This window comes from Nycticebus coucang, chromosome 16 (assembly GCF_027406575.1).
Source record: "Nycticebus coucang isolate mNycCou1 chromosome 16, mNycCou1.pri, whole genome shotgun sequence".
NCBI lineage: Eukaryota > Metazoa > Chordata > Mammalia > Primates > Lorisidae > Nycticebus > Nycticebus coucang.
In genome coordinates, this window is record NC_069795.1 from 75,468,084 (window position 1) to 75,491,408 (window position 23,325).

The 23,325-nt window shown below is 44.2% G+C and overlaps 1 protein-coding gene across 2 annotated transcripts in view; it reads right to left on the reverse strand.

Moving 5' to 3' along the window:
* The window catches only part of OSBPL11 (oxysterol binding protein like 11), a 113,242-nt gene extending 92,871 nt beyond the window's left edge, over positions 1 to 20,371 (reverse strand). The window contains exon 1 of one of the 2 annotated variants that reach the window (XR_008374870.1): positions 19,432 to 20,371. Coding sequence is in view for 1 of the 2 variants with exons in the window: in XM_053564499.1 (XP_053420474.1) it covers positions 19,432 to 19,622 (191 nt within the window). In the remaining variant the exon portion in view is untranslated. The remainder of the gene's footprint in view (positions 1 to 19,431) is intronic. The other variant, XM_053564499.1, reaches the window with a different exon arrangement.
* Between the last annotated feature and the right edge of the window lie 2,954 nt (positions 20,372 to 23,325).

Genomic DNA, 23,325 nt, shown 5'->3' on the forward strand with positions numbered 1-23,325 from the left:
ATGGCAGGTTCGAACCCAGCCCAGGCCATCTAAACAACTGCAACAAAGAAATAGCTGGGCGTTGTGGCGGGTGCCTGTAGTCCCAACTACTTGGGAGGCTGAGGCAAGAGAATTGCTTAAGCCCAAGAGTTGGAGGTTGCTGTGGTTGCTTGTGAGCTGATTCCCTGGCACTCTACCAAGGGCGACAAAGTGAGACTCTGCCTCAAAAAAAAAAAAAAATCCTCAAGAAGACAAAGATTGTCAACTTTTAAAATGCCAACCATAAGTTTTTTTTTGTTTTTTTTTTGGCGTCATAGCTCACAGCAACCTCAAACTATGGGGCTTAACAATTCTCTTGCCTCAGCCTCTCAAGTAGCTGGGACTATAGGCACCCGCCACAATGCCTGGCTATTTTTTTAGAGACAAGGCCTCGCTCTAGCTCAGGGTGGTCTCAAACCTGTAAGCTCAGGCTAGCCACGCACCTCAGCCTCCCAGAGCACTAGGATTACAGGCATGAGCCACTGCACCCAGCCCTATCAATGAATTTTAACAGAGTAAAATTTCAGTAGCATCATTCACTAAAAAAATCCAAAGTGGTCCAGACATGGTGGCTAATGCCTATAATCCTAGCATTTAGGAAAGCCAAGGCAGGAGGATTACATAAAAGCAAGAGTTTGAGAGCAACCTGGGCAACATAGTGAGACTTTGTCTCTACAAAAAATAGAAAAACAAAAATTATTGGGTGGCGCCTGTGGCTCAGTCGGTAAGGCGCCGGCCCCATATACCGAGGGTGGTGGGTTCAAGCCCGGCCCCGACTGAACTGCAACCAAAAAATAGTGGGGCGTTGTATCGGGTGCCTGTAGTCCCAGCTACTTGGGAGGCTGAGGCAAGAGAATCGCGGAAGCCCAAGAGCTAGAGGTTGCTGTGAGTCCTGTGACATCATGGCACTCTACCAAAGGCGGTAAAGTGAGACTCTGTCTCTACAGAAAAAAAAAAAAAAAAAAATTCGCCAGGTATGGTGACATATAGCTATAGTCCCAACTACTGAAGAGGCTGAGGCAGGAGGATCACTTGAGCATAGGAGTTTGAGGCTGTAGTATGCTATGATGATGCCACTACAGCCCAGGCAACAGAACAAGACCTTGTGCCCTCACCAAAAAATCCCAAAGTATACCTTCATTTTTTTTTTTTTTTAGACAGACTCTCAAGCTGTCATCCTGGGTAGAGTGTCATGGCTCACAGCAACCTCAAACTCTTGGGCTTAAGTGATTCTCTTGCCTCAGCCTCCCAAGTAGCTGAGCCCTCTAGTAGTTTGAGGCAACGCCCAGCTATTGTTTTTTGTCGCAGTTGTCATTGTTGTTTTAGCTGGCCCAGGCTGGGTTTAAACTGGCCAGCCTGGGTATATGTGGCCAGAGCTGTACCCTCTGAGCTATGGGCGCCACCCTGTATCTTCATATTTCATGTTGTAATGTTTTATGCTCAATTTTCTAAGGATAGTAATACTTTGTTAACTCATATGTCTAAAAGAGTTTACTTTAAGAAAAAATTACAAGAGGGATAATGACATGGATTTGAGAGTATCATAAAGCTAATCTCAAAAGAACTAGAAATTCGAATAAGTACAGACTGGCCTGTTTTTACTATATAAAACAGCTATCTCTAGGTTACAAAGAACCAACTTAAAAATATCCTATTCTTTGGAACAGCTGGTTGCACTGTCCCTCCCTCATCCCTTCCCTTTTCCTTGTATCCCAAGAATTAGTTACTGCTCAAGTCAACCAGCTGATGTGGAACGACTGTGCCATCTGGTGGTCAGCATAAAGAGCTTTGGGACTGGACATCTTTTCTTCGCACTTTTCCTTCTATTTCCTTATAATTGAGTTACCATAACTAACCCTCATGCTTTAATTCCATTTATTTATTTATTTATTTGAGAGAGTCTCACTTTGTCACCCTCAGTAGAGTGCTTGGCAACCTCAACCACTTGGGCTCAAGTGATTCTCTTGCCTCAGCCTCCCAAGTAGCTGGGACTACAGGCACCCACCACAACACCTGGCTATTTTTAGAGACAGGGTCTCACTCTTGCTCAGGCTGATCTCCAACTCGTGAGCTCAGGCAATCCACCCTCCTCAGACCCCAGAGTGCTAGGATTACAGGTGTGAGCGACCACACTCAGCCTACTGCAGTGATTTTCGTGTGGCCTTTTTTTTTTTGGCTGGGGCTAGGTTTGAACCTGCCACCTCCGGCATATGGGACTGGCGCCCTACTCCTTGAGCCACAGGCGCTGCCCTTACTGCAGTGATTTTCAACCAGTCTGCTACTGCACACTGGTGTGCCAAGAGAGGATCTTCGGTGTTCCACAAAAATTTAATTTTTTTTTGTTTGTTTGAGATAGAGTCTCACTTTGTCGCCTTCAGTAGAGTGCTATGACGTCACAGCTCACAGCAACCTCAAATTCTTGGGCTTAAGCAATTCTCTTGCCTCAACCTCCCTAGCAGCTGGGACTACAGGGGCTTGCCACAATGCCCGTCTAGTTTTAGAGACAAAGTCTCACTCTGGCTCAGGCTGGTCTCGAACCTATGAGCTCAGGCAAACCACCAGCGTCTGCCTCCCAGAGTGCTAGGATTACAGGTGTGAGCCACCGCACCCCACCTGAAAATTTAAATTTTTGAAATTAATTATTTTCTTTTTTTTTTTTTTTTTTGTAGAGACAGAGTTTCACTTTATTGCCCTTGGTAGCGTGCCATGGCATCACACAGCTCACAGCAACCTCCAACTCCTGGGCTTAGGCGATTCTCCTGCCTCAGCCTCCCCAGTAGCTGGGACTACAGGCGCCCACCACAACGCCCGGCTATTTTTTTTGTTGCAGTTTGGCCAGGGCTGGGTTTGAACCCACCACCCTCGGTATATGGGGCCGGCGCCCTGCTCACTGAGAGAAATTCCAAACACAGTAAGTATATTCCTTTTTTTACTTTTTTTTTTTTTGATCAACACAATTTAAGTGTGCTGAAGAAGTTTAACTATAGATTCAAGTGTGCATACAACTGAGGCAAGAGAATCCCTTAAGCCCAAGAGTTGAAGGTTACTGTGAGCAGTGACGCCACAACGCTTACTAAGGGCAACACAGACTCTGCCTAAAAAAAAAAAAAGCTACTTTTTGGGCTGGGCGCCTGTGGCTCAAGCGGCTAAGGCACCAGCCACATACACCTGAGCTGGCGGGTTCAAATCCAGCCTGGGCCACCAAACAACAATGATGGCTGCAACCAAAAAAAAAAAAAAACAGCTGGGTGTTGTGGTAGGCACTGTAGTCCCAGCTACTTGGGAGGCCGAGGCAGGAGAATCACTTGAGCCCAGGAGTTGGAGGTTGCTGTGAGCTGTAATGCCACAGCACTCTACCCAGGGTAACAGCTTGAGACTCTGTCTCAAAAAAAAAAAAAAAAAAGCTACTTTTTGAACAATTTCAAATCCTTTCATTTCAACTCAACACAATTATTCAATACCGATTAAATGCAAAACCCTCTGTAAACCCACTGAAAAGGATGGGAAAATAAAAAGTACAATACCTCTCCATCCAAAATCCATAATCTAATCTATGAGAAATACACCTACCTAAAGACAGACAACAAAAAGGGCTCCTGCTACCAGAAAAGAGATACAATAGGATTGTGTTTTTAGCTGCCATACAAATAAATAAAGATAAACAGAGGGCTTAATAGTTACTGAGGAGATAGAAATGACTGGATTTATAGGTGAAGAGAGAGAGAGCACAAACAAGAGTAAGAGAAAATGGTCAAGGGCAAGACCCAGATTCCCAGCTGAACAACTTGGTGAATAACTAATGCCGTCCCTGGAATCATAAACAAAGTTTATGGATCATAAACAAAGTTTTGGATTTGTTCTAATTTAACGTGTTGAATTTAAAGGACCTGCAGGACACATACAGTAGATATCCAATAAAGCAGGCATGATTTGGGCTGGAGACAAAACTTGGTAGTCATCAGTGTACAAAACAAAATAACTGGTTTGTGAAGCCATGGCAGCAAAATCACCAGGAAGTATTATAAAACAACAAGAGAGAAGACAAAGCCGACTGGCAGGAACTAAAGAGAGACTGGAAGAAATAGGAGTGGCTAAGGGAATGTGGGTGTAAGGAAAGACAGTTCTAAGTGCCTAATGCGAAGGAATTTTAGTAAAAAGAAAAAGAGGCTCAATATTCAGGACATTATCTTTATCATACTGGACAGTAAATAAACTTGACCTTGGATCAGGAGGAAAATTCTAGCTCTTATCTTCCAAGGCTGTCTATTTTTTTATGTTCTCGGTAAAGTGTCGTGGTGTCATAGCTCACAGCAACCTCAAACTCTTGGGCTCAAGCGATTCTCTTGCCTCAGACTCCAAAGAAGTTGGGACTATAGGCACCTGCCACAACACATGGATTATTTTCCTAGAGACAGGGTCTCACTCTTGTTCACGCTGATCTCGAACTCCTGAGCTCAAGGAATCCACTTACCTTGGCCTCCCAGAATGTTAGCATTACAGGCGTGAGCCACCACAACTGGTCCATATACAAATATTCTTGAAAAAACAGTATGTAACAAAGAGCAGCTAGTACCTCTGATAACAAAACATGCAGAAATATGAAAAAGCCATGAAGAATAGTCTCCCAAGAGGTATCAACATGCACATTCTGTTGAAAAGTCTCTTACCCAATCCTTTCCTCCAGCCATCAGTTCTTTTCAGAGGTAAGACCCGCAGAACTGTTGGCATATAACATCTCCATCCAAACCCCGACACTAAGACACATGTATAAAACTCTCCAATGGCTTCTAGCAGCATAAAGTGGCGTCCCTGTGATGACCCCAGCCTCCCACTAAAATGGCTGCCTAAGAAAACTCAGTGCCACTGAGTGCTCTAGCCACCTGATCATAAGCCCCTGCTGTCCCTTACAGCATTTACTAAAAAGGGTTTACAATTATGAATATATACTTCTAAAAAAGTCGATGTTTTATTCTTTTGCACTAAATCTTTCCAATTGAAGTAAAAAGAAAAAGCTGAAAAGCATTTCCCTTCCTCCACATTTGAACAAACAGGAAAAAAAAAAAAAAGGTGAAGACCACATAAGAAGCACCAGGCAATGTTTGGTTTCATACATTCACTACCCTACGAAAGAATTGATTCTTCTACTGAAAATTTCATATTTACGATTTAAGTAACAACAAATTCCAAAAATATAAGTTTTTTCTTTAAATACCTATAAAGATTAGTTATTGAAAAAAACAACATAGAAGGCTTGGCACCCGTGGCACAGTGGTTATGGTGGTTATGCACCAAGGGTAGTGGGTTCGAGCCCTGCCCAGGCCAGCTAAACAACAATGACAACTGCAACCAAAAAATAGCCAGGTGCTATGGCAGGTGCCTGTAGTCCCAGCTACTTGGGAGGCTGAGGCAAGAGAATCGCTTAAGCCCAAGAGTTGGAGGTTGCTATGAGCTATGACACCTGTGACATCAAGGGTAATATACTGAGACTCTGTCTCAAAAAAGAAAAGAAAAAAACAACATAGAAAATACAAAAGGTTCATTTTATTATTTAAATAAGAAACAGGGTCTTGGCCAGATACAGTGGTTCATGCTTATAATCCTAGCACTCTGGGAGGCCCAGGCAGGTAGATCCCTTGAGCTCAGGAGTTCGAGACCAGCCTGGGCAAAAGCAAGACCTCATCTCGACTAAAAATAGAAAAAATCAGCCAAACACTGTAGTGGGTGCCTGTAGTCCCAGCTAGTAGGGAGGCTGAGGCAGGAGGATGACTTGAGCCCAGGAGTTTGAGGTTGCTGTGTGCTAAGATAATGCCATGGCACTCTACCCTGGGTGACAGAGTGAGACTCTGTCTCCAAAAAATAAAATAAAAAAAGAAACAGGGTCTTAGTATGCTTCCCAGGCTGCACTAGAACGCTTGGACTCCAGGGATCCTCCCACCTCAGCCTTCCAAGTTTGATATTTTTATAATAGTTTTCATCACAATTTCTGCATTCAAAACATATACATACCCTCAAACTCCCCATTGACTACTGAAGCTCACTATTGAAGCTGATGATCTCCCAATTATGAACACAAATATATGCATAATCAAATACTTCCATATCTCATAAAGCCATAAAATATCACTTTAAAATGTACAATGTAGGCAGGGCAGGTAAGGTGGCTTATACCTATGAGCCTAGAACTCTGGGAAGTCAAAGCAAGAGGGCTGCTTGAGATCAGAAGTTCCAGGACAGCCTATTAAACAGCAACATCCCAACTCTACAAAAAATAGAAAAATTAGCTGCATGTTGTGGCACATGCTTGTAGTCCCAGCTACTCAGAAGGCTCAGGCAGGAGGATTGCTTGAGCACAGGACTTTAAGGTTGCTGTGAGCTATGATGACACCACTGCACTACAGTCGGGGCAAAAGATCAAGACTGTCTCAAAAAAATAGATAATATAAAATTAAATTATACAATGGAACTGTATCTCCAAGCTACCAAGAATCAAACAGTAAAAATAATTATTTTTTAAAAGGCATATAAGTCTGGCTCGGCGCCCGTAGTACAGTGGTTACGTCGCCAGCCAATACACCAAGGCTGGCGGGTTTGAACCTGGCCTGGGCCAGCTAAACAACAATGACAACTGCAACAAAAAAATAGCTGGGCATCGTAGCAGGCACCTGGAGTCCCAGCTACTTGGGAGGCTGAGGCAAGAGAATTGCTTAAGTCCAAGAGTCTGAAGTTGCTGTGAGCTGTGATGCCACAGCACTCTACCAAGGGCAACATAATGAGACTCTGTCATAAAAAAATAAAATAAATAAGGGCAGGGCCTGTGGCTCAGTGAGTAGGGTGCCGGCCCCATATACCAAAGGTGGCGGGTTCGAACCCAGCCCCAGTCAAACTGCAACAAAAAAATAAACAAAATAAAAGGCATATAAGTCCAATATTTTACATATCGAATCTTCCCAGTTGCTGATTTTAATTAAATCATCACTTACTATGATAGCAAAACATGATAAAATCCCTACGTTTTCTGCTAAAATCTCATTCATAAAGAGAAGGTTTTTTTGTTGTTGTTTTTTTCTGCAGTTTTTAGCCAGGGCTGGGCTTGAACCCACCACCTCCAGTATATGGGGCTGGCGCCCTACTCCTTGAGCCACAGGCGCCACCCTGGTTTTTGTTTTTTTTTTTTTGATACAGAGCCTCAAGCTGTCACCCTGAGTAAAATGCCATGGCATCACAGCTCACAGCAATCTCCAACTCCTGGGCTCAAGTGATTCTCATGCCTCCGCCTCCAGAGTAGCTGGGACTACAGGCACCTGCCACAACACCCGCTATTTTTTGATTGAGGCCATCATTGTTATTTGGCAGGTCGGGCTGCATTTGAACCTGCCAGCTCAGGTGTATGTGGCTGGTGCCTTAGCTGCTTGAGCTACAGGAGTTTTGATACAAAAGAATTTCTATGGAAAATATGAACTTAAATAGGCTGTATTTAGCAATGCAGTGCAAAAAAGGAAGGAAATGAAGAAGTCAGGGCATACCATAATAAACCAAATCTCACTCAAGGCTTGGTACACTTGTCAGATTTTGGAACAGTACTTCATTGTTTTCAGTTACATTTCTATACATTGTCTTTCCCTTATTTTTGCCAACATCTCCAACAGATTTTAGATAGAAAAAACAAAAACAGGGCGGCGCCTGTGGCTCAAGGAGTAGAGCGCTGGTCCCATATGCCGGAGGTGGCGGGTTCAAACCTAGCCCTGGCCAAAAACCACAAAAAAAAAGAAAAACTAGGATACAGAAATTTATGTTCAGCTTTCCTTCAACCCCCGCAGAGGAAAAAAAACAAATAAACAAATACTGATGACTTTTTTCTTCAAATCAACCTGTAAACAAGTACTTTTCCTTGTAACAGAGTATTTACAGTGGATGATACCAGGTTTGACCACAAAAATAATTTCTCTACTACACATTTGTAGATGCTACCCACTTATTGAAATGATGACTATTTGCTAAATGAGGAAAAGAGATCTACCTGTTTATTAATAATAGTTAACCAGTGTTGACCTCAAAATTTAAAACAAAAAAAAAAAAAATGCAGGCCCTGGGTGGCACCTGTAGCTCAAGCAGCTAAGGCACCAGCCACATAAACCAGAGCTGGCGGGTTTGAATCTAGTCTGGGCCTGTCAAACAATGACAACTACAACCAAAAAACAGCCGGGTGTTGTGGTGGGCGCCTGTACCCCCAACTACTTGGGAGACTGGGGCAAGAGAATCACTTAAACCCAGGAGTTTGAGGTTGCTGTGAGCTGTGACACTAAGTCACTCTACCCAGGGTGATAGCCTGAGGCTCTGTCTCAAAAAAAAAAAAAAAAAAAAAATGCAGGCCCAACCCATACCCTAGTTTGTCTTTCAGTTCCTCTTTTGTATAGTTCTCTTGTGCCCGTTTTAATAAACAGGTGGCGTGTTTGCAGATTTATAAATTTCCCTAGGAGCTGACATGGAAAATATAAAAATAATGGAGACAATTTTAAAACTATGAACATATTTTAAAACTATGAACATTCACTGTGCCTGTAGTCCCAGCTGCTCAGGAGGCTGAGACAAGAGAATCGCATAAGCCCAAGAGTTAGAGGTTGCTGTGAGCCGTGTGACTCCACAGCACTCTACCCGAGGGCGGTACAGTGAGACTCTGTCTCTACAAAAAAAAAAAAAAAAAAACATTCACTGTGAAAGGGGAAGGAAAGATCCAGAATTAAGAAATCTATCTTCCAAAACGAAACAAATAAATAAGAAGAAAAATACAAAAAGGAAAAAAAAAAAAAGAAATCTATCCTCCCAGCTCAGCACCCGTAGCTTAGTTGAGTAGGGTGCCAGCCACATACACAGAGGCTGGTGAGTTCGAGCCCATCCCAGGGCCAGCTAAAATCAACAATGACAACTCCAACCAAAAAACAGCTGGGCTTTGTGGTAGGTGCCTATAGTCCCAGCTACTCGGGAGGCTGAGGCAAGAGAATCATCTAAGCCCAAGAGTTTGAGGTTGCTGTGAGCTGTGACACCATGGCACCCTACCAAAGGCCACACAGTGAGACTCTGTCTTAAAAAAAAAAAAAAAAAGAAAGAAAGAAATCCATCTTCCCTATTTACGGTAAAGAAAGCCCATGTCATTTGAATATAAATTATTCTGGCTCAGCGCCCATAGCACAGTGGTTACAGCGTCAGCCACATACACCCAGGCTAGCGGGTTCGAACCTGGCCCAGGCTGGCTAAACAACAATAACAACTGCAACAAAAAACTAGCCAGGCGTTGTGGTGGTTGCCTATAGTCCCAGCTACTTGGAAGGCTGAGGCAAGAGAATCAGCTTAAGCCCAAGAGTTGGAGATTGCTATGAGCTGTGATGCCATGGCACTCAACCCAGGTTGACATAGTGAGACTCTCTCTCAAAAAAAAAAAAAAAAAAAAAAAATTATTCTGGAAAGAAGAAAATGTAAGGCTAACCTAATAAACTCAACTCCTAACTTTAATTTTTAAAAGGTCTTCATGAGATATTTTGCAAATACAGCTGAGGCACTTTTTCCACCATATAAGGATAAAAGAAAGACAGGATGCAACTGGAAAGAGCCCTCACCAACGCCTGACCATGCTGGCACCCTGATCTCAGACTTTTACGCTCCAGATCTACGAGAAATTTCTGTTTCTTACAAGCCACTAGTCTATGGTACTTTGCTATAGTCAAACTGAACTAGACAGAAGGTTTAACCAAAATCTAATAAGACAAAAAAAGAAAAAAAAAGCACAGCAGAGGCTCTTCCTTTTCTTTTCCAGATTCTTCTCATAATACTCGCAAAATAAGCCTTGGAGCTCCTATTTTCATGGTTCTGGGTGTGCACACTGACTTGGAATTTAACAGAGTGCTTCACACACAGTAGAGGCTCAAAATATTATTGCATGAGTTAGAACACTAGTAAACCATGAAACCAACTATGTACTAAAGTAGTTATCAGCAATTATTCATTCCTTGCAGGGATGTGTGGATTATTTAGGGTCTGTTTTGCTTATCTGTGGTGTCAGGTATTGCAAAAATTATGCATAAACCTATTTTTCCCTTTTTGCTCATCAGCTTTCATAGTGTTTATATTTTTAACATATGACCCAAGACAACTCTTCTTCTTCCAATGAGTGCCAGGAAAAATAGAAAGGCTGGACTCCCCTGCTAGAGGGCTTATCTACTTATTTTAATACCTTTGTGTAAATAAATACCTAGGAATAAAAAAAGTTCTCCCACTTAATAGCTATATAACCTAGGCCAACTCATTTCAACTTTCTTTAGCTGCAAAATAGGGATAATGGTACCCTACCTTCTTCCAAGAGTTGTGAGGACTAAATGAGATAGAAGAACCAAAAACATTGTGGATATTATAAAGACAATTATCTACATTTCCAATGCTTATATCTCTGAGAGATGACTAGATATGACACTTAAACATTCTGGCAACTTAAGCTGGACATACCTCAAACCAAATGTATAATGTGATTCCCAAAATCTGTTTCTCCTGTAGACTTTTCAGAATTCCAAATCTGCATTTTTTTTTTTTTTTTTTGAGAGAGACAGAGTCTCAAGCTGTCGCCCTGGGTAGAGTGTAGTGGCGTCATAGCTCATAGCAACCTCCAACTCATGGGCTCAAGCAATCCTCTTGCCTCAGTTTTTCTATTTTCTACTAAAGACAGGGTCTTGTTATTGCTCAGGCTGGTCTTGAACCCATGAGCTCAAGATATCTACCTGCCTTGTGGATTATAGGCGTGAGCCAACACAGCCAGCCCAGAATTCCAAATCTGGATGACTGGTGTCAATTTTTACTGGCTTCCTCACTGCCACCCTCCAGCCAATTATTCACCAAATTCTGTCAATCTTCTTTTAATGATTTTCTTCTTTTCTCTTATTATCTCATCTCTAGGTCATTGCAATCATTGCAACAGATCTCCTAGGAGCTGCCTCTTATTCCCTAAAAATCAAATCAAATTTATTTGATCAGAGCCAGGCATGGTAATTAAAATCTATAATCCCACTTACTCAGGAGGCTGAAGCAGGAAGATCACTTGAAGCCAGGAATTCAAGACCAGCCTGGGCAAAATAACAAGACTCCCATCTCAAAAAAAAAATTGGGACCAGGTGCCATGGCTCATGCTCTATCACTCTGGGAGGCTGAGGTAGGTGGATTGCGGAGGAGTTTAAGACCAGCATGAGCAAGAGCAAGGCTCCATCTCTACTTTAAAAAGAAAAAATAGGGGCATTGCCTGTCGCTCAGTAGGTAGGGCGCCAGCCCCATGTACCGAGGGTGGTGGGTTCAAACCCAGTCCCAGCCGAACTGTAACAAAAAAATAGCCGGGCGTTGTGGTGGGCGCCTGTAGTCCCAGCTACTTGGAAGGCTGAGGCAAGAGAATCGCCTAAGCCCAGGAGTTGGAGGTTGCTATAAGTTGTGACGCCACAGCTCTCTACTGAGGGCGACAAAATAAGACTCTGTCTCTACAAAAAAAAAAAAAAGAAGAAGAAAAAATAGTGGTAGACACCTGTAGTCCCAGCTACTTGCGAGGCTGAGGCAAAAGAATCGCCTAAGCCCAGGAGTTGGAGGTTGCTATGAGCTGTGACGCCACAGCTCTCTACTGAGGGTGATAAAGTGAGACTCTGTCTCTACAAAAAAAAAAAAAAGAAGAAGAAGAAGAACAAAAGATAGTGGTAGACACCTGTAGTCCCAGCTACGGGGTGGGCTGAGGCAAGAGGATCACTTGAGCCCAAGAGTTTGAGGTTGCTATGAGCTATGAGGCCACGGCAATCTACCTAGGGTGAGAGTAAGACTTTGTCTCCAAAAAAAAAGGGGCGGTGCATGTGGCTCAAAGGAGTAGGGCGCCAGCCCCATATATCGGAGGTGGCGGGTTCAAACCCAGCCCAGGCCAAAAATTGCAAAAAAAAAAAATTTCTTTTTCTTTGATCAAAGCAGACAAATCTCAATCTCTCAGTTTCAGAAACAAATTTCCAAATGCCTACTGGTAAAATTATCTCAATAGTAAATGAAAATCTTGAGTCTATTATATTAACTGGGCACTTTCTAGAGTAGCTCCCAATGATTCCCACCTGCTAGTATACACCCTTGTATAGGACTTGTTTGATGAACAGTGAAAAGTGATATGACTACACTTCAGTGCTTAGGTTACAAAAGACTGTGACTTCTCTATAGCTAGCACTTTCTCCCTACTTCCTCACTCTGATGAAACAAGCTGGCAAGTTAAAGACCCATGACTAATAACCAAAGAAGGCCTCTAGCCATCAGTTAGTAAGCAACTGAAGTCTTTATCCAATGAGCCAAAAAGAACTGAATTGTGCCAAGAGTCTCATCAATGAGCTAAGAAGATCCTTCCCAGCCAAGCATCGAGAAGATCCAGAGCCAGAAGATCCAGTTAAACTACACAGAGAATCCTCACCCACAGCCATGGTGAAATAATAAATATTAAAAAAATAAATAAATAAAAGAAAAAAAAGAAATAATAAATATTGCTGAGTTGTTGTTTTTTTGAGACGGAGTCTCACTATGTCACCCTCGGTAGTGTGCCATGGTGACACAGCTCACAGCAACCTCAAACTCCTGGGCTTCAGCGATTCTCCTTCTTCAGCCTCCCAAGTAGCTGGGACTACAGGTGCCTGCCACAACACCTGGCTATTTTTTGGTTGCAGTTGTCTTTATTGTTTAGCAGGCCCGGGAAGGGCTCAAACCTGCTAGCTTCAATGTTACGTGGCTGGCGCCCTACTCACTGAGCTATGAGTGCTGAGCAAATATTGCTATTTTACTATGTCAAATTTGGGGATAGGCCAGGTAGTGCCTCACACCTGTAATCCCAGTACTCTGGGAGGCTGAGACGGGTGGATCCCTTGAGCTCAGGAGTTCGAGACCAGCTTGTGAGAAAGCAAGAACCCCGTCTCTACTAAAAAACTAGCCAAGCATTATGGCAGGCGCCTACAATCCCAGGTATTCTATAGGCTGAGTCAAGAGGACCTCTAGAGCCTAAGGGTTTGAGGTTGCTATGAGCTAAGATAATACCATGACACTCTACCCAGGGGCACAGAGTAAGACTGTCTCAAAACAAAAAAAGAAGAGCAGTGTCTGTGGCTCAGTGGGTAGGGTGCCAGCCCCATACACTGAGGGTGGTGGGTTCAAACCCAGCCCTGGCCGAACTGCAACAAAAAAATAGTCGGGCATTGTGGCGGGCGCCTGTAGTCCCAGCTACTTGGGAGGCTGAGGCAAGAGAATCGCCTAAGCCCAGGAGTTGGAGGTTGCTGTGAGCTATGTGACACCACGGCACTCTACTGAGGGCAATAGAGTGAGACTCTCTCTCGTAAAAAAAAAAAAAAAGAAGTAAAAAGACAAAAACAACCGGGTGGTGCCTGTGGCTCAGTTGGTAGGGCGCCGGCCCCATATGCCGAGGGTGACAGGTTCATACCCGGCCCCGGCCAAGCTGCAACCAAGAAATAGCCGGGCGTTGTGGCGGCCGCCTGTGGTCCCAGCTGCTTGGGAGGCTGAGGCAGGAGAATAGCTGAAGCCCAGGAGTTGGAGGTTGCTGTGAGCTGTGTGAGGCCACGGCACTCTACTGAGAGCCATGAAGTGAGACTCTGTCTCTACAAAAAAAAAAAAAAAAGACAAAAAGACAAAAACAACCCATAGTACAGGAGAAAAAAATTGCAAGTCATATATTTGATAAGGAAATTATATCCAACTTATCCAAAAATATACATATAAAGAACTCTTATAACTCAGTGATGAAAAGATACGCCAATTCAAAAATAAGCAAAGGGGTTGGGCACAGTATCTCCTGCTATAATCCTAGTACTTTTGGGAAGATGAGGTGGGAGGATTGATTGCTTAAGGCCAAGAGCTTGAGACCAGCCTGAACAAGAGTCTCTACAAAAGATAGAAAAGTTAGCAGGGAGTACTGACACACATCTACAGTCCCAGCTATTTGGGAGGCTGAGGCAGGAAGATCGCTTGAGCTCTGGAGTTTGAGGTTGGAGTAAACTATGATGATGCTACTGCACTCTAGCATCAGAATAAAACTTTGTCTCAAAAAAAAAAAAAAAAAACCAAAGGATTTAATAGACATTTCTCAGGGCTGGACACAGTGGCTCACACCTGTGATCCTGTCACATGGGGAGGCTGAGGTGGGTGGATTGACTGAGCTCACAGATTTGAGACCAGCCTGAGAAAGAGCGAGACCTTGTCTCTGAAAATAGCTAGGCTTTGTGGTTCAGCTACTTGGAGGCTGAGGCAAGAGAACTGCTTGAGCCCAAGAGTTTGAGGTTGCTGCAAGCTGTGATACCCAGGGCGAGAAAGTGAAACTGTCGCAAAAAAAAAATAGACATTTCTCTACAGAAATAATACATAATTAGCCAATAAAGTACATGAAAAGATTCTCAACATTATTAGTCATCAGAGAAATGCAAATGAAAAACCACAATGAGATATCACTTCACACCCAAGAGGGTGATTTAACTAAAAAGACAGACAATAACAAGTGATGGTAAGGATATAGAGAAACTGCAACTCTTCACCACTGCTGGTGAGAAACGTAAAATGGTGCAGCCACTGTGGACAATAGTCTGGCCATTCCTTAAAAAATTAAAGTTCCCATATGACCCAGGAATTCCACTTCTAAGTATATGTCCAAGAGAAATAAAAACATATGTCCAGGGCGGCACCTGTGGCTCAGTCTGTAAGGCGCCGGCCCCATATACAGAGGGTGGCGGGTTCAAACCCAGCCTAGGCTGAACTGCAACCAAAAAATAGCCGGGCGTTGTGGCGGGCGCCTGTAGTCCCAGCTACTTGGGAGGCTGAGGCAAGAGAATCGCTTAAGCCCAGGAGTTGGAGGTTGCTGTGAGCTGTGTGATGCCATGGCACTCTACCGAGGGCCATAAAGTGAGACTCTGTCTCTACAAAAAAAAAAAAAAAAACATATGTCCATATAAAAACTTGACTGCAAATGTTCAGACAGCTATTCCTATCCCTACCAAAAATTTTACCCCAACACCTAACCCTACATCTATTCCTACCCCAAACCCTACCCCTATTTCTAACCCTACCCTTCCACCAACTTTTACCCCAACCCTTCCCCTACCCCTACAATTAAAAAAAAAAAATACGTTCATAGCAGCATTGCTCATGATAGCCACAAAAAGGAAATAACCTAAATGTCCACCAACTGATGGATAAATAAAATATGGTGCATTCATAGAATACAGCCATAAAAAGGAACAAAGTAGATACATATAATACTAATGAACCTTGAAAACATTATACTAATTAAAATTCTGAGTCTGCAAAGACAAAGCCAAGGTTCTACCATTAGATTTTCAATACTTCTGTCATAGATAGCCTCCCTACAGACTGTCTAAGACATAACTTGAAATCTCCACTTTAAAAATGGAGATGGTGGCTGGGCGCCTGTAGCTCAGCAGCTAGAATGCCGGCCACCTACACTGGAGCTGGCAGGTTCAAACCCAGCCTGGGACTGCCAAACAACAATAACAACTATAACCAAAATATAGCCAGGCGTTGTGATGGGCGCCTGTAGTCCCAGCTACTTGGGAGGCTGAGGCAAGAGAATTGCTTAAGCCCAAGAGTTGGAGGTTGCTATAAGCTGTGACTCCATGGTACTCTACCAAGGGTGACATAATGAGACTCTGTCTCAAAAAAAAAAGTTCCTGGTTAGGCATGAATGAAAAGGAAGAGATTGAGGAAAGATTTTTATTTTATTTATTTATTTATTTTTTTTTTTAATTTTTTTTTTTTTTTTTATTTGGCCGGGGCTGGGTTTGAACCCGCCACCTCCGGCATATGGGACCGGCGCCCTACCCGCTGAGCCACAGGCGCCGCCCAAATTGAGTACATAGGATTCATGCTTCTCCATTCTTTTTTTTTTTTTTTTGGCTGGGGCTGGGTTTGAACCCACCACCTCCGGCATATGGGACCGGCACCCTACTCCTTGAGCCACAGGCGCCGCCCCTTTTTTTTAATTTTTATTGTTGCAGTTTGGCTGGGGTTAGGTTTGAACTCACCACCCTCAGGGAGTCCACAATGGCTGCACCATTTTACATTTCTCACCAGCAGTATATGTGGCCAGCACCCTACTCACTGAGCCACAGGCACCAACCGAGGAAAGATTTTTAAAAGGCAGTAGTAAGCCTGAAGAAAGTGGAAGCATTAGGCAAAGGAGCAGAAAGAGCAGATGGGCATGGATGCAAGTCAATCTGTGGCACGGCAGGAAAACAATGGTAATTTTCTTTCTTTCTTTCTTTCTTTCTTTCTTTCTTTTTTTGAGAGTCTCACTTTGTCATCCTCAGTAGAGTGCTCTCGCATCATAGCTCACAGCAACATCACCCTCTTGGGCTCAAGCGATTCTCTTGCCTCAGCCTCCCCAGTAGCTGGGACTACAGGCACCTGCCACAATACCCGGCTATTTTTAAAGACGGGGTCTTGCTCTTGCTCAGACTGGTCTCAAACCTGTGTGCTCAGGCAATCCACTGCCAGAGTGCAGGATTACAGGTGTGAGCCACCACGCAGCCTATGTTGTTTTTAAAGTAGACTTTGGCTAGTAGGGTAGCTCAATCCCAGAACTTTTGGAGGCCAAGGCAAGAGGAATGCTTGCAGTCAAAAGTTCAAAACCAGCCTGGGCAACACAATGAGGCCCTATCTCTACAAAAATATTTTTTCAAAATTAGCCAGGTGCAGTGTTGCATGTCTGTAGGGAGGCTATCTATGACAGAAGTATTGCTTGAGCCCAGAAGTTTGAAGCTGCAGCCAGCCTGCCACTGCCATCCAGCCTCCAGAGACCTTGTTTCTAGGGGGGGAAAAAATTTTTGGAGACTTTAAGTGTCAGGGGAAGAAGCCAGAAGAGGGAGCTTTATAGGACAAAGGGAAAATCTGCCTAACCAATGTCCCTCCAGGGCAAATGGAAAAATTAAACTAAGAAGTAGGTTGAAGGATAAGCCACATTAAAATCAAAATATACATCTGGATGGCTAGGCCTGGTGGCTGGTCTATAATCCTAGCACTTTGGGAAGCCAAGACAGGTAGATTGCTTGAGCTTTGGAGTTCGAAACCAGCCTGAGCAACACTGACACCTCATCTCTACTAAAAATAGAAAAACTAGCCAAGGGGGCGGCGCCTGTGGCTCAGTGAGTAAGGCGCCGGCCCCATATGCCGAGGGTGGCGGGTTCAAATCCAGCCCCAGCCAAACTGCATCCAAAAAATAGCCGGGAGTTGTGGCGGGCGCCTGTAGTCCCAGCTACTCTGGAGGCTGAGGCAAGAGAATCGCATAAGCCCAAGAGTTAGAGGTTGCTGTGAGCCATGTGACGCCACGGCACTCTACCCGAGGGCGGTACAGTGAGACTCTGTCTCTACAAAAAAAAAAAGAAAAACTAGCCAAGTGTTGTGATGGGCACCTGTAGTCCCAGCTACTTGGATGGCTGAGGCAAGAGAATCACTTGACCCCAGGAGTTTGAGGTTTCTGTGAGCTATGACGCCATGGCACTGTACCCTGGGGGGGCGGGGGGAATCTGCCAAAAAAAAAACTATCTATCTATATACATACATATATATGTCAGGATGTAAATGTAGTATTGCCTTTTTTGTCTTCATCATTGGGGAAGAGTTCTACATAATTGAATTTTTCCAGACCTTGAGTTTTTTTTTTTCCTTTTCCTCTGAAACTGTTCACCACTATAATCACTGTTCACCACTATAATCGGCCTTTCTAAACAGAATGTGCTTTCCTGGATTACTTAAAGTCATTGTGACTATGATTACTGTACTAGGAAGTAATATAGCTGAGTCTGCATGTTAATTTTTCAAATCTTCTTTGAATGCCCTACATTGTCAGCTACCATTTCCTCTGTTACATTGTCCCTAATAAACTTTTTCATTTGTGTTTCCAATAGATTCCAGTTTGAAAATTATATAACCATTAAATAATACCCTAAATAAGGGATAACAGGGCTCTGAATGAAAGTGCATTTAAGACACTTAAGACAACTCTCCCCATGGGCAGCTCCTGTGGCTCAGAGTAGGGCACCAGCCCCATATGCCAGAGGTGGCGGGTTCAAACCCAGTCCGGGCAAAAACTGCTTAAAAAAAAAAAAAAGGAGTCTGTTTTCACTTGTCAGTTAAGTGAGATGAAGTTTTTAAAGAATTGGTATCAGAAGACTGACCTCTGACTATGTGGAATTTTATCTTGCTTCTGGAAATAATACCAAAATATCCCTGCCAAGAAATTGATAATCCTACATGATTGTTTTCAAACCAGAAAACAAAAAAAGGATCATGTTGATTCTAAAAGTGAGCCTAGACTTCTCACAGTAACTAAATATACTTTCCTGGTTGGGGGTGGGGGGGAATATATATATACTTTCCTGTCCAATTGAAACACAACCAATAAGTTATAATCTATATTTCATTCTGTATGTTAATATAGTCACCATGCATATTTTGCATATATATTATTCATGATAAATATATATTCTTTACAAAATCTTGGCTTTAATTCTGTCCAAGTTTCATGTCAATTTCACAAGTACAAACAATGCAAGAGCTAAAGAGGCCTAGAGTTAGGTACATAGTTAACCAAAACTTAAAAATTCATCCCTTTAGTTCCAATATCATAGGATGTACTGATTTCAATCATTCTTAAGGTTCTGGATAGTTATTACTTCCCCTACACTTTACATTACTTCTCTAGGACTGCCTTCACGTTCCTTAAGTTTTTCATTCATATATTAGTGGAAATCAGCAAATGTAGAATTTCTCATCAAGACAAAAGGCATTGCAGTGGCCTCATCAATTCAAACTGAGACATCTCCAGACTCTAGTTTAGAGTATGAGAGGCACCAGTGTCGGTACCTTTCTTTACTCTGCTATTCAAATTATTTACATTCCCCTTTCTAAGTCACAAACAGCCTGAGGGCAAGAATCTTCTTCCATTCAATTTCTCCAATCGCTCCACGAATAAATATTTGGTAGCTTCTGAAGAGAGCTGAGTTAACCAGTTCTGCCCTCACAATCTATTAGAGAAGGCAGGCTTATAAATAAACTAACAAATTACGACAGAGGCAAAAAGAGGAGTGAGTACAGAATTAAATCAGAGGAAGAACTAACTCTCTGGTTATAGAGGAATTTCCGGGATACTCATATTCCCTGAAAGGCCCTCAGTAAATACCTGTTGAATGAATGGATGAATTAATTAAATCTTGGGGTACCAGGTTCAAGTGAGACGTATCAGTTGCTTCTGCAAGACAGTGGATAAACCTTACCTTTCAACAACTGAAAAATGTAGATTCCACAGACTCACCCCTACCTCAACCCCAGGAAATCACCTTGGAGAAAAGACCTTACCTGTATTGCCAGCCTTTTGCACTGCCTCCACGGCTGCTGCTGCTGATTCCACCCCTACAGCTGCTGCTGTTGCCGCTGTTCTTGTTGTTCGGGGTCACCGCTGTGGCCATGCCCTCCAGTTTTCCTTCACTGTCTGAGACTTTCATTGTTGGCACTGGTTCGCCCGCCTGCATCTTAACTCCAAAATCCATTTGTCCTTTTCGGACTGGGGAGAACAACTCTGCAGGCGATTTTTTAAAGATTTGATCTGAATGTGATCCCAGTTGCTAATCAGACAGTGGCTGGAGTGGGAACCGTCAAATGGTCCAAGAAAGGAAGATACGCACTTCCACTGAAGTTAAACTTTTAAGAGGGCAGGGGTAGAGATAAGGACAGATATCCTTTAGATACATACATATATTTCCTTCCTAGCAAAGTCGAGGAGGAAAAATCATCCGGCCAGAGGGCTTGGTGACACACTTAAGGGAGAAGCATAAGGAGCGAGGGGATTCGAACTCTAGCCAGGATAGCTGGATGAAGGACTGAGGACCGCGAACAGGGAGCCAGAGGCCTGACCTCTAGGCTAAGGTGCTGACCCGCCGCGCTCCCTCTTCTTTTTTTTCCAGCCGGTTCCTAGGGGGAGGGTCCCGTCCAGCCCGCTTGGCGGTTCCCGCCGCAGCCCCGAAGACACAACCACGGCCGGCGCGCGAAACCCGGGAGGATCGGGAACGGAGGCCGCCGGGGGCGGGACGCCGGCTCCCAGGGCTGCCTCTCCTTGGCAAGAGGCGAGCCGCTCGGAGCGACTTCCTTTAGCGCCCCCGGCCCTGGGCCCTCGACCGAGTTCCCAGGAACTGGCTCTCTCCCTCTCTCCGGACCAAGCGAGAAAACCAGGCCCGCGGCCGCCGCCCCACCCACAGCTCCACAGCGCGTCACCCACCAGCTTGTTTGCTCCCCGCCTTCCCTTCCGGAGTACCATGAGCTCACTTCCCCCGGAGCCGAAGCACCCGGCGCCATCTTGAATGATGGCAGCTGGGCCCTGAAGGGGGCGGGGCATGCAGGTCGAGGGTAACTGGATGGTAACCCGCTGTTGATACCGAAGAAAAGGAGAGAGAGGGCGCGGCGAGGTCAGCAGAAGGGAGCGGGCCGAGGCAGTGCCCTGGGGATTTGTGACTTCTGGCCTTTTTAACCAAGTCCTGTTAAGGCCCTTTCCATGCATTTTTAGGAATGAAGCTTAGAAAAATAAGAGACTATGTAAAAGAAACAAACACACCTCTTCGTTGTAGTCATTTTATCAAAAAATGCATGACAGTGAAGTAAGGTAAATCGTTGTTAGAAATGAAAAAGAAGCTGTCGTGAAAATTAGAGAGTTCTCAAAATCAGAGCTAGGTAGTCTTCCTAATCCCATATAAACTGTCACCCTCTTGCCGGGCGCGGTGGTTCACGCCCGTAATCCCAGCACTGTGGGAGGCTGAGGAGGGAGAATTGCTTGAGCTCAGGAGTTCAGACTTGCCAGAGGGAGAGTGAGACCCCCGACCCGTAAAAAAATGAAAAACCCAGCGGGTGCCGCAGCGAGCACCTGTAATCCCAGCGGCTTCCGGAGGCTGAGTCAGCGGGATGCCCACAGCCCAGTCTGAGATTGCAGTGAGCTAGGACGCCACCGCACTCTGCTCAGGAGTATAGGGTGGGACTCTGTCTGGGAAAAAAAAAAAAAATTCGGCTCGGCGGCTGCGGCTCAAGCAGCTAAGGCACCAGCCACATACACCTGAGCTGGCCGGTTCGAATCCAGCCCCGGCCGCCAAATAACAATGACAGCTGCAACCAAAAAATAGCCGGGCGTTGTGGCAGGTGCCTGTAGTCCCAGCTACTTGGGAGGTGGAGGCAGGAGAATCGCTTGAGCCCAGGAGTTTGAGGTTGCTGTGAGCTGTGATGTTACAGCACTCTACCCAGGGCAACAGCTTGAGGCTCTGTCTCAAAAAAAGAAAAAAAATCCACCCCCTTTAGATCTTAGTCTTGCGTTTGTTTTTTTTTTTTTTTTTTTTTTTTTGTAGAGACAGAGTCTCACTTTATTGCCCTCGGTAGAGTGCCGTGGCATCACACAGCTCACAGCAACCTTCAACTCCTGGGCTTAGGCGATTCTCTTGCCTCAGCCTCCAGAGTAACTGGGAGGCGCCCGCCCTAGTTTTGCATTTGTAAAGGAAGTGTAGTTGTCTAGAAGATTTCTAAAGTCCCTTCTGATTATAAATTCTAGTTTCTAACAATATGATATGTGAATTGAATGTATACTATGTGTAAAACTATCAGACATACACAAAGAAGTATTACTGAAAGCAGAAAAAGAAAACACTCAAATAAAAACAGATATACATATAATCAAGACTATGAAGAAAATAAAAGAATGACAGGGTGGCGCCTGTGGATCAAGGGAGTAGGGCGCCGGCCCCATATGCCGGAGATGTCGGGTTCAAACCCAGCCCCGGCCAAAAACTGCAAAAATAAATAAAATAAAATAAAAAGAATGACAGAATATAAATGGATTGGGTGGAGCACCTACTTTAGAACAATCTACAAAAGCCGGCTCCGGCGGCACCTGTGGCTGAGTAGGGCGCCGGCCCCACATACAGAGGGTGGCGGGTTCAAACCTGACCCCAGCCAAACTGCAACAAAAACATAGCAGGGCGTTGTGGCGGGCGCCTATAGTCCCAGCACCTCGGGAGGCTGAAGCAAGAGAATCGCCTAAGCCCAAGAACTAGAGGTTGCTGTGAGGCACAAGAGCTAGAGGTTGCCGTGAGCTGTGACGCTACAGCACTCTACCAAGGGCGATAAAGTGAGACTCTGTCTCTTAAAAAAAATAAAATAAGTAAATAAGAAAGCCAGTCGGTGCCCATAGCTCAGGCGGTTGGAGCCTGGCCTAAACCAGCTAAACAACAACAACAACCAAAAAATAGCCAGGCGTTGGGGTGGGCGCCTGTGGTCCCAGTTAATGGGGAGGCTGAGGCAAGAGAATTGCTTAAGCCCAAGAGTTGGGGGTTGCTGTGAGCTGTGATTCTAAAGCACTCATACTGAGGGCGACATAGTGAGACTCTATCACAAAAAGAAAAAAAAAAGTCACTACTTTGGTGAAACAGAGTTTCAAATTATCAAGAGTCTCTCTACCCCACCTCACCCTGCAACCCATTTAGACAGAAATCCTTTAGCAGTTTCACCCTGTAATGGTTTCACCTTCCAAGACAGCAGCATTTACATGGAAACATTCTCCTGCCAAGTTCAAAGTTTGTTGTGGGAGTAAAAAAAATAGACACAAGTTAGCGCTTTTATTGGAAAGGAGGAATGAAGGACTGGAATAAATAAAAAAAGTAGCTATTGTGCTCAGATTTGATAAAATCTCCTTTTTGTTTTTTCCTCCTATTGTTTGCTTCTCCCAGCACCTTTCCCCTGAATCCCTATTGAATTTAAAAATACTTCTCTTAAGGCTAGGCATGGTGGCTCATGAAGGCAGAGATGGGAGGGTTGCTTGAGATCAGGAAATTGAGACCAACCAAAGCAAAAGCAAGACCCTATCTCTACAAAAACATACAAAAATTAGCTGGGCATGGTGGCACGTGCTTATAGTTCCAGCCTGGGAGGCTGAGGCAGGAGGATCCTTTGAGCCCAGAGTTTGACTTTGCTGTGAGCTATGATGATGCAGAGCTCTTAAAACCGCATTTTGGACTGTAGTATCAGCATTCTGGGAGGCCAAGGCCAGTGTATTGTTTGAGCTCAGGAGTTCCCCCTATCTCTAAAAATAGCTGGGCGTTTCTCTAAAAGTAGCCTGTAGTCCCAGCTACTCCAGAAGCTGAGGCAAGAGAATTGCTTGAGCCCAAGAGTTTGAGGTTGTTGTGAGATACGATGCTACAGCACTCTACTGGGGGCCATAAA